At 35.3% G+C, this 11,863-nt stretch overlaps 3 protein-coding genes across 3 annotated transcripts; 2 read left to right on the top strand and 1 right to left on the bottom strand.

Annotated features, from left to right (window-relative positions):
- Positions 1–935: 935 nt before the first annotated feature.
- LOC149729649 (queuine tRNA-ribosyltransferase accessory subunit 2-like) lies at positions 936–3,080 on the top strand. The gene has a single exon (XM_089886096.1). It carries the CDS (start codon positions 1,665–1,667, stop codon positions 2,880–2,882), a length of 1,218 nt encoding a protein of 405 aa, XP_089742222.1. The 5' UTR covers positions 936–1,664; the 3' UTR covers positions 2,883–3,080.
- Positions 3,077–8,308, top strand: LOC149729648 (uncharacterized). The gene is made up of 9 exons (XM_089886087.1): positions 3,077–3,211; positions 3,440–3,499; positions 3,555–3,620; positions 4,158–4,260; positions 4,680–4,774; positions 5,014–5,089; positions 5,350–5,514; positions 6,127–6,268; positions 6,664–8,308. Exons 1-9 carry the CDS (start codon positions 3,099–3,101, stop codon positions 8,076–8,078), a joined length of 2,235 nt encoding a protein of 744 aa, XP_089742213.1. The 5' UTR covers positions 3,077–3,098; the 3' UTR covers positions 8,079–8,308.
- Positions 8,309–8,844: 536 nt separating this feature from the next.
- On the bottom strand, positions 8,845–11,863 carry LOC149729647 (actin maturation protease-like). The gene is made up of 5 exons (XM_089886101.1): positions 11,627–11,863; positions 11,169–11,264; positions 10,552–10,688; positions 9,921–10,118; positions 8,845–9,461 (listed from the first exon to the last, which is right to left on the bottom strand). Exons 1-5 carry the CDS (start codon positions 11,746–11,748, stop codon positions 9,148–9,150), a joined length of 867 nt encoding a protein of 288 aa, XP_089742227.1. The 5' UTR covers positions 11,749–11,863; the 3' UTR covers positions 8,845–9,147.

Raw genomic sequence — 11,863 nt, 5'->3', positions numbered from 1 at the left:
TAATTTGGAGGTCATGTACAAATAAATACCTTGTCTATTTTGTGGGGTATATTTTAAAAAATATGAGATATGTTTTATTGAAAAGAACCTAACCCATTTTGTGTTATGTCATTACAGGGCCGTGTAAAATTTGAAATCATAGTACTTTCTGATGTTTTACAAAAGCGCGCGAAAGTGAGCTTTGCTCAGGCCCTTCCTGACGTTACGCCGGTGTCGCAAAAAAAAATCGTTCCCCGAAAAATTCGTTCTCATTTTACAAATTTATGTTTTTTCGTTGTTAACGTATTGAGTGTCATGGTATTCTCCCACTGCGGTATAGATGTGAGATTTAGTTGGAGGTATAGGCACAGATTTTACGAGTTGCCTTTCTCATATGTGGTATAAGTCTGTAAGCTTTTTACCGCTTTGGTGTTATTAGACCAAAACACTTATATTTACGCCCGCACAATTAAACCGAAAATCCAATCCAGGTACAACCAAACCAATAAACAAACTACTGAACCAACCGTTAACAAATTGAAAAGAAAAATAATGACTAATTGACAGTATTTACAGTCATATAAATAAATGCTGCCAAATTTTACTTTGGTAATATAAACGTCACAATGATAATTCCAACTAACGCAACAAAGGTTTTTGTGTTGTCATCAATTTTATTAAAATAAATTTTATTAAATACACATTTTACATGTACAGTCAGTCCCGTAGTTTATACACAATATGTTTCATAAGAGATAAAGTATAATTAAAATAAAGATGCAAAAAATTCAATATAGCTGTATATGCAACGGCGTATTTACTATTTAGTTGTTGAAGTGGAACTGTTTTCACGAATGTCGTCATCGAGGGTCAAAGGTCAATGGGAACGATTTTTGCGGGGGAACGATTTTTTTGCGACACCGGCCGTATACTATATGGGATGTAATAATATTATCCTGTAAAAGTTCCACGCAGATAAAAAGTGTACTCGTAAACTAGCTATATTCTAATATCGCATTTATGGTTCTAGAAGCGTCGTTCTGGTGCCTGTGCACTATGTGGATGCTCATCGCTAGGGGACCGGGTGTGTGTACTAAACATAAATATACCTTGTCCAGTTCGTACCAAATGCTATAGAATCACTATGCGCTTTCGCTGCGTTGCCCAACATATTACACATCACATGCGAGAGACAGATAGACAGTATGCGAAATTTCGTTATTTAGACACCTACCGCACAAATTTGCTGTTAGAATAAATTATTATATTTATTTCTAATTATTGTATTTAAAAACTAGGTCTAATAAAGATTCCTGATTCGCATAGCAATATAGCATAGCCACAGCCACTAAACCCAAACTGTACGCGACGCGTCACGTAACGCAATGAAGGATTCTTTACCAGTTGAAATGCGCGAATCATTTTCATTTTTTAAGTTAATTTTCGTCACAAACGCCCGAGTTTTTTTCCAAAAAATTATACACCGGGTATCAGGGAGACGTAAAGAACATTTTAAGACCAAACTTTTCTCTGGTCACCATCGCCAGTATCACCCATATGGACTTTGTTTTACCTTATCGTTATCTTTTATGCACTTTTATTTACATTACCTTCAATTCTTAGCTAAGTGAAATACTATTTTGTTCAATTTTTTTTCGACCACCATTAATGCACAGCACACATTGATGGATCAATTGGAGAGCATTATTTCTAGAGTTGATGAAACCAACGGCGAAGTTGAAAGCTGTGCCATAACTAGTCCTTTATGTATTTTCCACACAAAATCAGGCTGTATACCACACTTGACAAATGAAACGTTTTCATATCTTGACAAACATTTAACTGAGGATACAGTTAAAATATTTCAGGTCCCTATGCCGGGTGTAATTGAGTACGGACAAACTTTTGAAGCAACATGCAGTGCTGCTGAATTATTCTGTCTACCCCCAAAAAGCTCTCTGTACTGCACAATACAGGATACAACCAATCTACCCAGTACAGGTTACAATACAAATAAATCTGTGGCTGTATGGAGCTCAAGCGGGCGAAAAAATTTCACGCCAAAGTTGTATATGGAGTTTATACAACGTATGAAGCCAGATGTGTATCAAGCGTTAGCGGACGGCGATGTGACTTCTTCAGAGTCCCGAAAAAGAGCAATTAAGTCAGTGAACAGGACAATACAGTTCCTGGAAGAATGCATGAAGATGCACAAAGAGGCAACTGTGCTTAAAAAGTCAAAAATTGTGTGTATGGTTGAAGGAGGTGACTTCCTTGAAGAAAGAAAACGTTGTGTGAAGGAAATTGTTCGTTTAGAGCAAGAATACAAGGTTCCTGTTTTTGGTTATGCCATTGATTCATTGCCTACAGAATCTGTGTTAAGTGCCGCAACCATTGCGTTTGTCAAATCAATTGTGGAAGTTTTGCCTAAAGATAAACCAGTGATAGTCCATGGTGTAGGAGACCCATTGTCTGTCATTCACCTCACAGAAGTAGGAGTCTCTATTTTTGATACATCCTATATCTCAAAATTATCTGACGCAAACATTGCATTAATTTACAACATTCCCAAACTCGACCATGATACAACTATTTCAGTAAATGACAAAAACATTGAACAAGTCTGCGGCGAAAAACTGAACATAACAATGCAAATGTCATGTGAAAGCCATGCTAGATCATTTGAACCTTTGATAGAGAACTGTACCTGTTACACCTGCAAGAACCACACAAGAGCCTACATGCAACATCTAGTTAAACTAAATGAAATGCTGGCACCGGTTTTACTCATGCTGCATAATTTGCATCATCATTTAACATTCTTTAAAGCTCTGCACAATGCAAGTAACTCTAAAAATGCTTTGTCTCTTTTTAAACAACAATTTGTAAGGATAAATAGGTGAATTAGCACCTAGGACTTGAATAACTTTATATATTTATACCTTTTATTGCAAGTTTTTAAAAACCTGCATTATTGCAACTGAATGTGTTAACAATCGTATGTGACTTTGTTCATATCACCCTGCCAATATCCTATCTGTGATAAAAAATTAATTTAATCATTAAAAAGTGCAACCTCAAACTTTAACTTCTTCCAGCAGTTAGTAGCTTTAACTAAAATGGCTCTCGCTGTGAGTGCACTGAAAGAACAAATAGAACGAGCAAAGGAAAATTTAAAAACCGTTGATGACAGCATTAAAAAAGTAACCGGACGTGACCCCAATGAAGCCAGGTTGGTAACAAATGTTCTCAATTCATTGACGTTTAAATGGCTCAACATACTGTTACTAACTTTAACCTTGTATTTCACCTGTATAGGCAGTCTTAACTGCCGATTTTACCTTTTAATAAACTTTTTTCTTTCTGGAAAAAAAGTTAAAATTTTGAGTATTTTACTAGCCTATATTATATGTAGGCCATTTAATGCGTTGATTTTAATATTCATTATTTATTTCCGCAGACCTGAACGTCAGATAAACGAAAGAGGACGCGGCAGAGGCCGGGGTCAAGTACTTGGAAGGTTAGTTGATTTATTATATCGGGTTAAAAATTTTTCAATTAAATTGTTTTCTTAGACGGCGATGGACAAACGAAGGTGCTGAGGAACCTCCCTCGAAAAAAGCAGGAGATTTATATCAGAGGTTGGTAATTATTTTACATAAGATTCTGAACTTATTTTCCAGTGTAATTTCTGCCTAATGATAATAATAACTTTGTTTGTCTCTTCGATTACTGTACGAAGATTTGGAAATATTTTATACGAAAAGACAGGGTATAGCGGCAAAACAACAGTTGTTATAACACGCTTACAGTTAAAAATGTATATATATATTATATATATATATATTTAATTGGAAGAAAATAGACAGAGTTTTAAGTAAGCAGAGAAATTAAGATTGAAGTAAATTTAGCACTTTTATCTGGTTTAAATAAATAAATAAAATTTATTCTGTCTCTTCAATTTAAGTCGCTGGTTTGTGGATATTGGATAATTACATGGGTTCAGAAGACATGATTTCTATTAGATAGCCCTACCCCCTTTTCAGTAGTTCTTTACGCGAGTCATTTTTTTAACAAGTGTCTCGTTTTCTACTTTGCTGTAAATTAATTTGAGTAAATTAATTTGATCTTCTATCGTATTTGAAGGTATATAAGTTAATTGTATTATGTTATTCCAGGGTTGGTGTCGGACCTGGTCGTCGTGTAGTCGCTGGCAATCGACGTAACTTTGCTCCTGTTGCTCATCATGAGAGTGAGGAGGAAGAAGAGGAAGAGCAAAAAGTGTGTTCTTAAATGTATATCTTTAAATTGTCAAGTATAGATCTTAGGTCAATTCATATTTTTGTGCAAAAATGTTAATTTCGGTCTACATACAGTTCTATCCACAGTTCCTAACCATGGGTAGTCTTATTTTTGTCCCACTGTGTAATGTAATCCTTGCGAATCGCGTGAGAACGAGTTCGCAGATATAATCTACATATGAAATCCTGCGGGTCAAGGATCGGGGGGTTGGTGGGAATGCTTGAGTCGGAACATGAATAAACGAATTTACTATCGCGAGCACGTCACTTTCAGACATACAAGGGGTTTGAGTAATGGGTCAAATCTGGTCTAAATCCCAGGTTCTCAGGGACCTCACCCCTACAGAATAAATGTAGCCCTTGAATATCAGCCCGTTGACATAGTGTTTTTTTCCACAGCTAACAGTGCAGTCATCCATCGTATCAACTGCCAAAAAGATTACAAAAAAAGAGCTTATTCATGCACAGAACCCAGATGAGAAAGGAAAGGCAAGGTAAGAAAAAGTGTATTTTAAAAGCTTTGTGTCTATTTTATAATTTGTTAAGAGTTTGTCACTGTGGTCTAACATTGCTATTGTTAAGTGAAATTTCTGTTTTAATTCCAATAAAAACGATAAATAGGCTATATAAAAGTTTTTGCTTCAAATGCTAAAGCTTTGTGTCTATTGTATAATTTATTCAGAGTTTGTGTTGTAACATCTCTTTTGTTTAGCGAAATATGTAAATTTTTCAGAAATCGAAGAATGTTTGGCATGCTGTTAGGAACGCTTGCGAGATTTCAAACTGATGAAAGCAAAGCTGGTCTTGCTGTAAGTAATTTATAATTTATAATGTAAATATTAAGGTATTGAAAACTGTTGTATTTCTTTCTTTTTTCCTTCTTACACTTTTTTTCTGTATGTATTCTGAAGTAGCACCAGTTAATTTTTGTAATGCTATTCATTTTTGCTGCAGTTTATAACCACACCCCAAAAAGTGACAGTTTAACACAATTAATTTATATTATTAATTGGTAAAATTAAGCTTATGATTTTTTTACTTCATTTAAAAAGTGCTTTTTTTGTTTCAGGCCAAGCAGGAACAAAAACGCACAGAAATCGATCGCAGGTTGGAAAAAGTTGCAGCAACTGAGCGCAAACAAGCTGCTGCTGAGAGAAGGGAGCTTTACACTGAACGTAGAACGCAGCAGAAGAGAATTGATTTGCTCGAACAGAAGATAGAGTTGGCAGGAGAGGTGAGTTATTTTACCTGTTAAAGTTGGATGGTTTTCAGACTTTCAGTGAGACAAATGCTGCCTTTTAATTGAATGAATGTAACTTGCTTTATCTTGCGTGGCTGGAAAACGATAATTGTTATAACACGAGTGTTCTGTTTCATCTCGTGCCAGCTTATGAGTTACCACATATATAACTTTGTGGGTATTTATTTTATTTTATATTTATTGTATGGCTGACAATTTAGACAACCTATTAGTGACCACTGGGTTGGAGAATATTCCTTAAAAAGTACTATTTGAAAATTTGTTCTTAGTGAGAAGTTTTAGCAGGTCTGCAAAACTTAATAACCCCAGTGCTTCTCTATTCCTGTGTTCCAGTGTTCCACTTCTTAAAAACGAGCCACTATGACCACTAGTTTACATTTTACAGTTTATTTAACTGTAAACTAATGCTCACAAAATGTTGGGTGAAGTACAACACAAAAAAATAAAATAATATAACATAAAAAGTTTAGTCACCAAAACTTTATAAGTTTATGCTCATGCTCAATGCAAACAAGTTTAAATAAAACCGGGTTAAAGCATAGTAGAATTCAAAGTCATTTGAACCATGCATTGTTTACATTTCAGCAAGAAATATGGGAGAAATATTGGATGCAGAAGTCAAAGTTTGTAATGACCAAAGCCTCCCCTCCAATCTTCTTTATGCCAAAAGATACCGGCACTGGCCGTATTTTAAGAGCAATCAAGGAAACACAGAAGATTATTGAAGGTAAAAAGACTTCTAACTTTATAGTTTTTTAACTTTGTAGGTTATACCCTCTGGATGATACCTACCAAGCTCGTACCCTGTTTTTGCTTAGGAAAGTATGTTTAGTCTAGTTGTAGCTCATAGAAGAGTTTGTCACCTTTTACCTTCCTTAAATTTCGGACCCCTTGTTTTTATAAATAATTTGAACCACTTTTGGTAAAAGTATCATAATATCATTCATTTTTTTAAAGTTTTTTTGTTTGTTAAATAATAACTTTTCTATAATTAAATTTTGTTAAATAATAACTTGTTAGACAAGCAGTGTAAAAAGAATAGTTTTTAGTTGTATCTGCAATGCATTATGTACTGAAAAAGAACAGTTGGTTTTAGTGATTTTAAACTAATTTTGTTTGCAGAAAAAATAGAAGCAAGTAGAACTTCATTGCAAAGTTCCTTGACTGCCATTGATGTGGAAATTGAAGCTTTAGATGCGCGCAAAGATGCTCCGGAAGAGGATGCTCCCAGTGAGTCCGTGGGTAAGGTGAAGCAGGAGGAGGCTAATGAGGTGGAAGATGAGGGGGTAGACGATCTTAATGAGGAGCCTAACGTTGATATTAACATTGGGGGGGAGGAGAGTGAAAAAGAGGGGAGCATGTCGGAGGGGGAGGACCAAAATAAGGTTGGGGTAAGCAGGGATCATGGTAAGTTGGGGGGGAATGAAGAGACGGGGTCCATGGGTGATGTAGAAATGGGGGGTGAGGGGGTTGATAAAAATGAAGGGGTGAATGAGGGGCCTGTTGTGGGTGAGGGTCCGGAACAAACAGAGGATGTAGGCGGAGCATCAGAAGATGTGGATCAAACAGTGGATGATAAATCGAATCACAATGCAAGTGAGGAAGTTAAGTCTGTGGGAAGTGTGGAGCAAAATGATGCGCATCAAGAAGAGAAAATGGTGGAAGAAACTCAGCATGATGATAACGGAAAAGCTTCTGATGATATAGATGTTAAAGAGGGGGGAGAGATAAAAGTAGAGAGATTGGAGGAGAATGAAATGGAGGTGGGGGAAGAAGCTCCTAAGCATGAGGAAGCTGCTGAAGATAAAGAAGCTCCTGAAAATGAAACTCCTGATGATGAAACTGTTGCTGATAAAACTGGGACGAAGGTAGAAACATCAGACGTGCAAGAAATGGAGGTTCCAAAGGTTATTGAGCACAAAAATGAACAAAAATTGAAGGAGAATGAAAAGGAAGAAGAAAGTGAAGAAGAGGAAGGTCCGACTATTGTTCCTCCAACATCACGGAAAGTAAAATCGGATGAAACTAAATCTCCAAGCAAGAGTTCTTCTTCCAGAAGAGTGTCGAACAAGGATGATGATAAATCAAGAAGAACTTCCAATAGATCCAGGGAGCGTTCTCGTCGAGATTCAAGAAATCAAAGTCCTGGTCGTAGAAGGACCTCCACAACTCAGAGACGAAGAAGAAGTTCGACACCAAAGAGGCGAAGATCCTCACGAAGTCCTAGGAGATCAAGGAAAAGTCCTCCAAGGCCTTCAAGATCTAGTAACCGAAGAGCAGATTCTGGTCCTCGTCGTAGAAGAAACACACGATCTAGCTCTTCCAGCAGCTCATCTTCATCAGACGATGATGCACGCAAGAGAAGTAGAGGAAGACGATCCTCACCTCCAAGGAGGACAAACAGAAGAAGATCACCATCTTCATCCAGCAGTAGTAGCAGCGACTCTTCACGTGATAACTCTCCGAGAAAATCTCATAGAGATGCTCAACGAAGTCAGCGTGACACCCACAGTTCAAAATACAATAGCCGGAGATAATTTTGAACAGAAAACACCAACCAACATCTTAATGCAGGCAATCTTTTACTTCATTGTACAGAACCTGGTGCATGCGCATTGATTTTTAAATCTTGAAAAACTTTCTCACATTTCTTCCACGCAAATCTCGTAAGGCGTTAATAATTATGCTCACAACTTTAAAAGTGAAGTAATTTTATTTGTTCTGTATATGAAAGTCGTATTAATAAAGTTAAACCTGTAACAGCTTAGTATAACAGACTGGCATTATTCTTCATAGAGGTAGTTTTATTGCCATTTTGCTGGGACATTTAGGCCAAAGACGTAACAATATGGGTGATTTGGGTGACATTGCACCCCACTTTTGAAAACAAAGTATAGTTTTAGGTCTAAACCTGCTTTTGCTATGCTGTGAGGTGTCTATAGAAACAAGCAAAGCCATGGTACAGTATTTAACACATTAATCAATGAGGTTCCCTATGTTTTACAACTAAGAGTGTAACTACGCTTTTTACAACTAGGAGTGTAACTACAGCAATGTCACCATCAATTTTGGGCAAATTTTTAAAATTGTGTTGCCTGTGATTAAGGTGGCATCTTAACACTGGTGTCCCATGTCATATTGCATATCATTTATGGTTGCTTTTTGCTAACACTTGCGAGTATTAAGTCTGAATGCTTTGTAAATTTTTTTTTCGTTAGTTTTTTACAACCAAATCAGACAAACGATAATAGCAATCGCCGGCTGGGAACAAATATTAAGTTTAAAAAGAATCACACGTTAAAATGTATGCAGCATTGTGGTTGTTCTATTTATTTCTTGTTCTAACATGCATGAATAAAACATATACATATACATAAAAGATAAAACAATTTCAATAAAAAATTGTTAAATGAGAATTCATTGCAATAATGTGGAGGACTACACTCTGATGTAAAAATAAAATTTAAACAATAATTCAGTAACTTGATCTTTATATCACGATTTAAAACAATTATTTTGTAACTTTTTAGAATACATAAAATATATACTGATGTATGCTTAAATTGCACTAAGTATAAAAGGACTAGGTAAAATAATGCTAAAACTTTAAGGGGATAAAACTATAAAACGGTTAGCTAGGGTATGTTCTAAATTATAGGGGCAAAAATAATTTTCCCAATTTTTCTTTGGATCTTTTTCTATTAAATTTGCATTACTATTTAAAAGTAATTGTAGTGGCCAAAGCCTGCTTTTTAATGATTTCCCCTGCTTTACATAAACATAAGTATGACTCAAAGCATTTTCAAGCAAGTGTGGTAGAATTGCTGATCCCTTGTTAAGTTTATGTAAAACATTTTCACCAATCTCTAACTTTTCAGAGATATCAGTTGGAATGAAATCTGTGTTTCGAATAACAAAACCTGAAAGCAATTGAATAGTGTAATGCAAACTTTAGATGTAACTTGTAAGAAAACATCTATTTTTTATGTAATTTTTTAACATTAGTTTTAAAAAATAACATTTTATTTAATATGAACCCCTAGTGCTACAGCCAGGAGGTTTTCGCCGCAAAGTGGTTAGCGCACCGTCCTGTAACCCAGATGTAATGGGTTCAAGGCTCGCTACTGCTACCATTGTGGGCGAATATATCCTTGGATAAGACACTTAACAGCAATTGCTCTAACCCAGTGGTCACTAATGGGTTGTCCAAATTATCAACCATACGTTTACCAACCACGCGAAGATAAAGTAAATAACGTACATACATACAAGTATGCCTTTAACAAAATTTTGTTTCCGAGCTGTGTGGAAGCCTAATTTTTTCCACTTGCATGCAATATAGTAAACTGTACATAATAGAACCTACTCATTACAGTTACCTGTCACTAATGCCCAATGAGCACTATGTCCCTTATTCAAACATGGTGAAAAATTCCTGTCACTATCATATGCAAGCAAGACTGGCAACCCACTTAATATTGTCTCAAGCAGTAACTTGTGTTTTGATTTAAGGTTTGAATCTATCACGGTTGCTTTGCAATTAAATAGAGATGTTGCAAGTATGCACAGATCGTATGCTGAAATATAAAAAAATCTTATATATCGTGGGAAAGACATGAAGACGGGACATTTTATATATAATATCCAAATATCCTGACATGTTTTGAACAATTAACAACGGAAGTCGTAAGTATTCGGTTTTTCCCATTCTTTGTATGCTCTTTGTTTACTACTAAATGGAACGAGAAAATAGAGTCGAAAGATATCCCATCTTCCCCACGCTACTGTATATATAGTTTAAGAAATCCTATATAGCCCAGTCTAGTTTTTAAATGTTGTAGTTAAAGTATAAATTTAGTGGCAAGACATCACTTTAAAAATCTCTCTTAGATTTTCATTTGAACTTTAGAACTTGCCATATACATTTCAAAAAAAACATGTATCTAGGATAAGGTATTCTATATAATTTGCTGGTACATTTACATTATGGAAGTACAGAGTTTCAAGTACCTGAAAAAATTTCACCATGTTTGGTTATTCCCATATCGACTGCATGGTCAAGAATTTGGTTGGTTGAAAACACAGGCATGGTAGAATCAGATCTTCTCAGCAGTTCGGCAGCCATTTCAAGACCCACTAAGCCACATCTGTTGGTAAAATTAGGCTTGTTAAATACATTATTTCACATTCACACATTAAAAATAATAATAACTTTATTGGTCTCTTCGATCACGAAGATTTACAAATATTTAAGACAAAATGACAGGATATAGCGACAAAACAACGGTAGTTAAAACACACTTACAGTTTAAAACATATTTACATTTAATTGAAGGAAAATAAGCGTTGTCGCTACACCTAGCAGACATTGAGTCATTTATGTTTAATTTTAAGTTAAACTTCTAATAGAAACAAAAGTAAAAAGATACGACTTAATAACAATTTCAATGATATAGCAAAAGAAAAAAATGTTTAAGGTTGTTTGTTTTAATTTTTAAATTTTTTTGTTTTGATTTTTTGTTAAAATAAAAGGCAAATAAGTTGGCCTGCGTCTATAAACTTTAACAATAATTCAAAATGTTTATTTTTCTCTAATAGGAATAGCAAAGTTTACCAATAATACTCACACTGGATTGTGAAGGCCTTGCAGAACTGATGTCACATGATTGTTGTATAAAAACCAATGAACGGGTCTGTACGATGCAGGTACATTTACATTCTTCCTGGTGTGATATATAGTTATATTATTATGTTGATAGAGCGTGGTCATTTATGTAACTTAACATTGTTAGGGAAAATAAATACTCCAATATCATACTCTGACATAAAGTAACATACATGGTAACTCGTAAGCTGGCACGAAGTGTTAAACTCGTGTGATTACGACTGTCGTTTTCTGGCCACGTGAGGATAGAGTAAGTTACATTCATTCATTTTGGGAAAATCAAATTTAAAGTGTGATTTTCTTTATACACTGTGGGTATTTGCTTCAAAACACGAGTAGGTCCAATTGTCCCCAAATATATTCTTATACTTTGACTTTAAATAGCCTAAATTATAGTTGGCATTCTATACAAAAACATACCACGATTTGATCTCGGTTAACAGTCTTTGAAAAAGATTGATTTCTTCTTCTTCCGAGGCAGCCAAGGACGTAGGTACAGGACCAGGTTTAATGGCAGAAAGATATGATAACCCATCACTCATAACTCGAACCGGTTAAAAAATGTACTTTCTTTTTTATTTTGCATTTCACACTAACAGACGACACACCCCGAAGCCTGAATAACGCAACTATTGTTTTCAATGCAGGGCGCAAAAT

This window comes from Ciona robusta, chromosome 10 (genome assembly GCF_009617815.1).
Source record: "Ciona robusta chromosome 10, ASM961781v2".
Taxonomy (NCBI): domain Eukaryota; kingdom Metazoa; phylum Chordata; class Ascidiacea; order Phlebobranchia; family Cionidae; genus Ciona; species Ciona robusta.
This window is presented reverse-complemented; position numbering and strand designations above follow the sequence as displayed.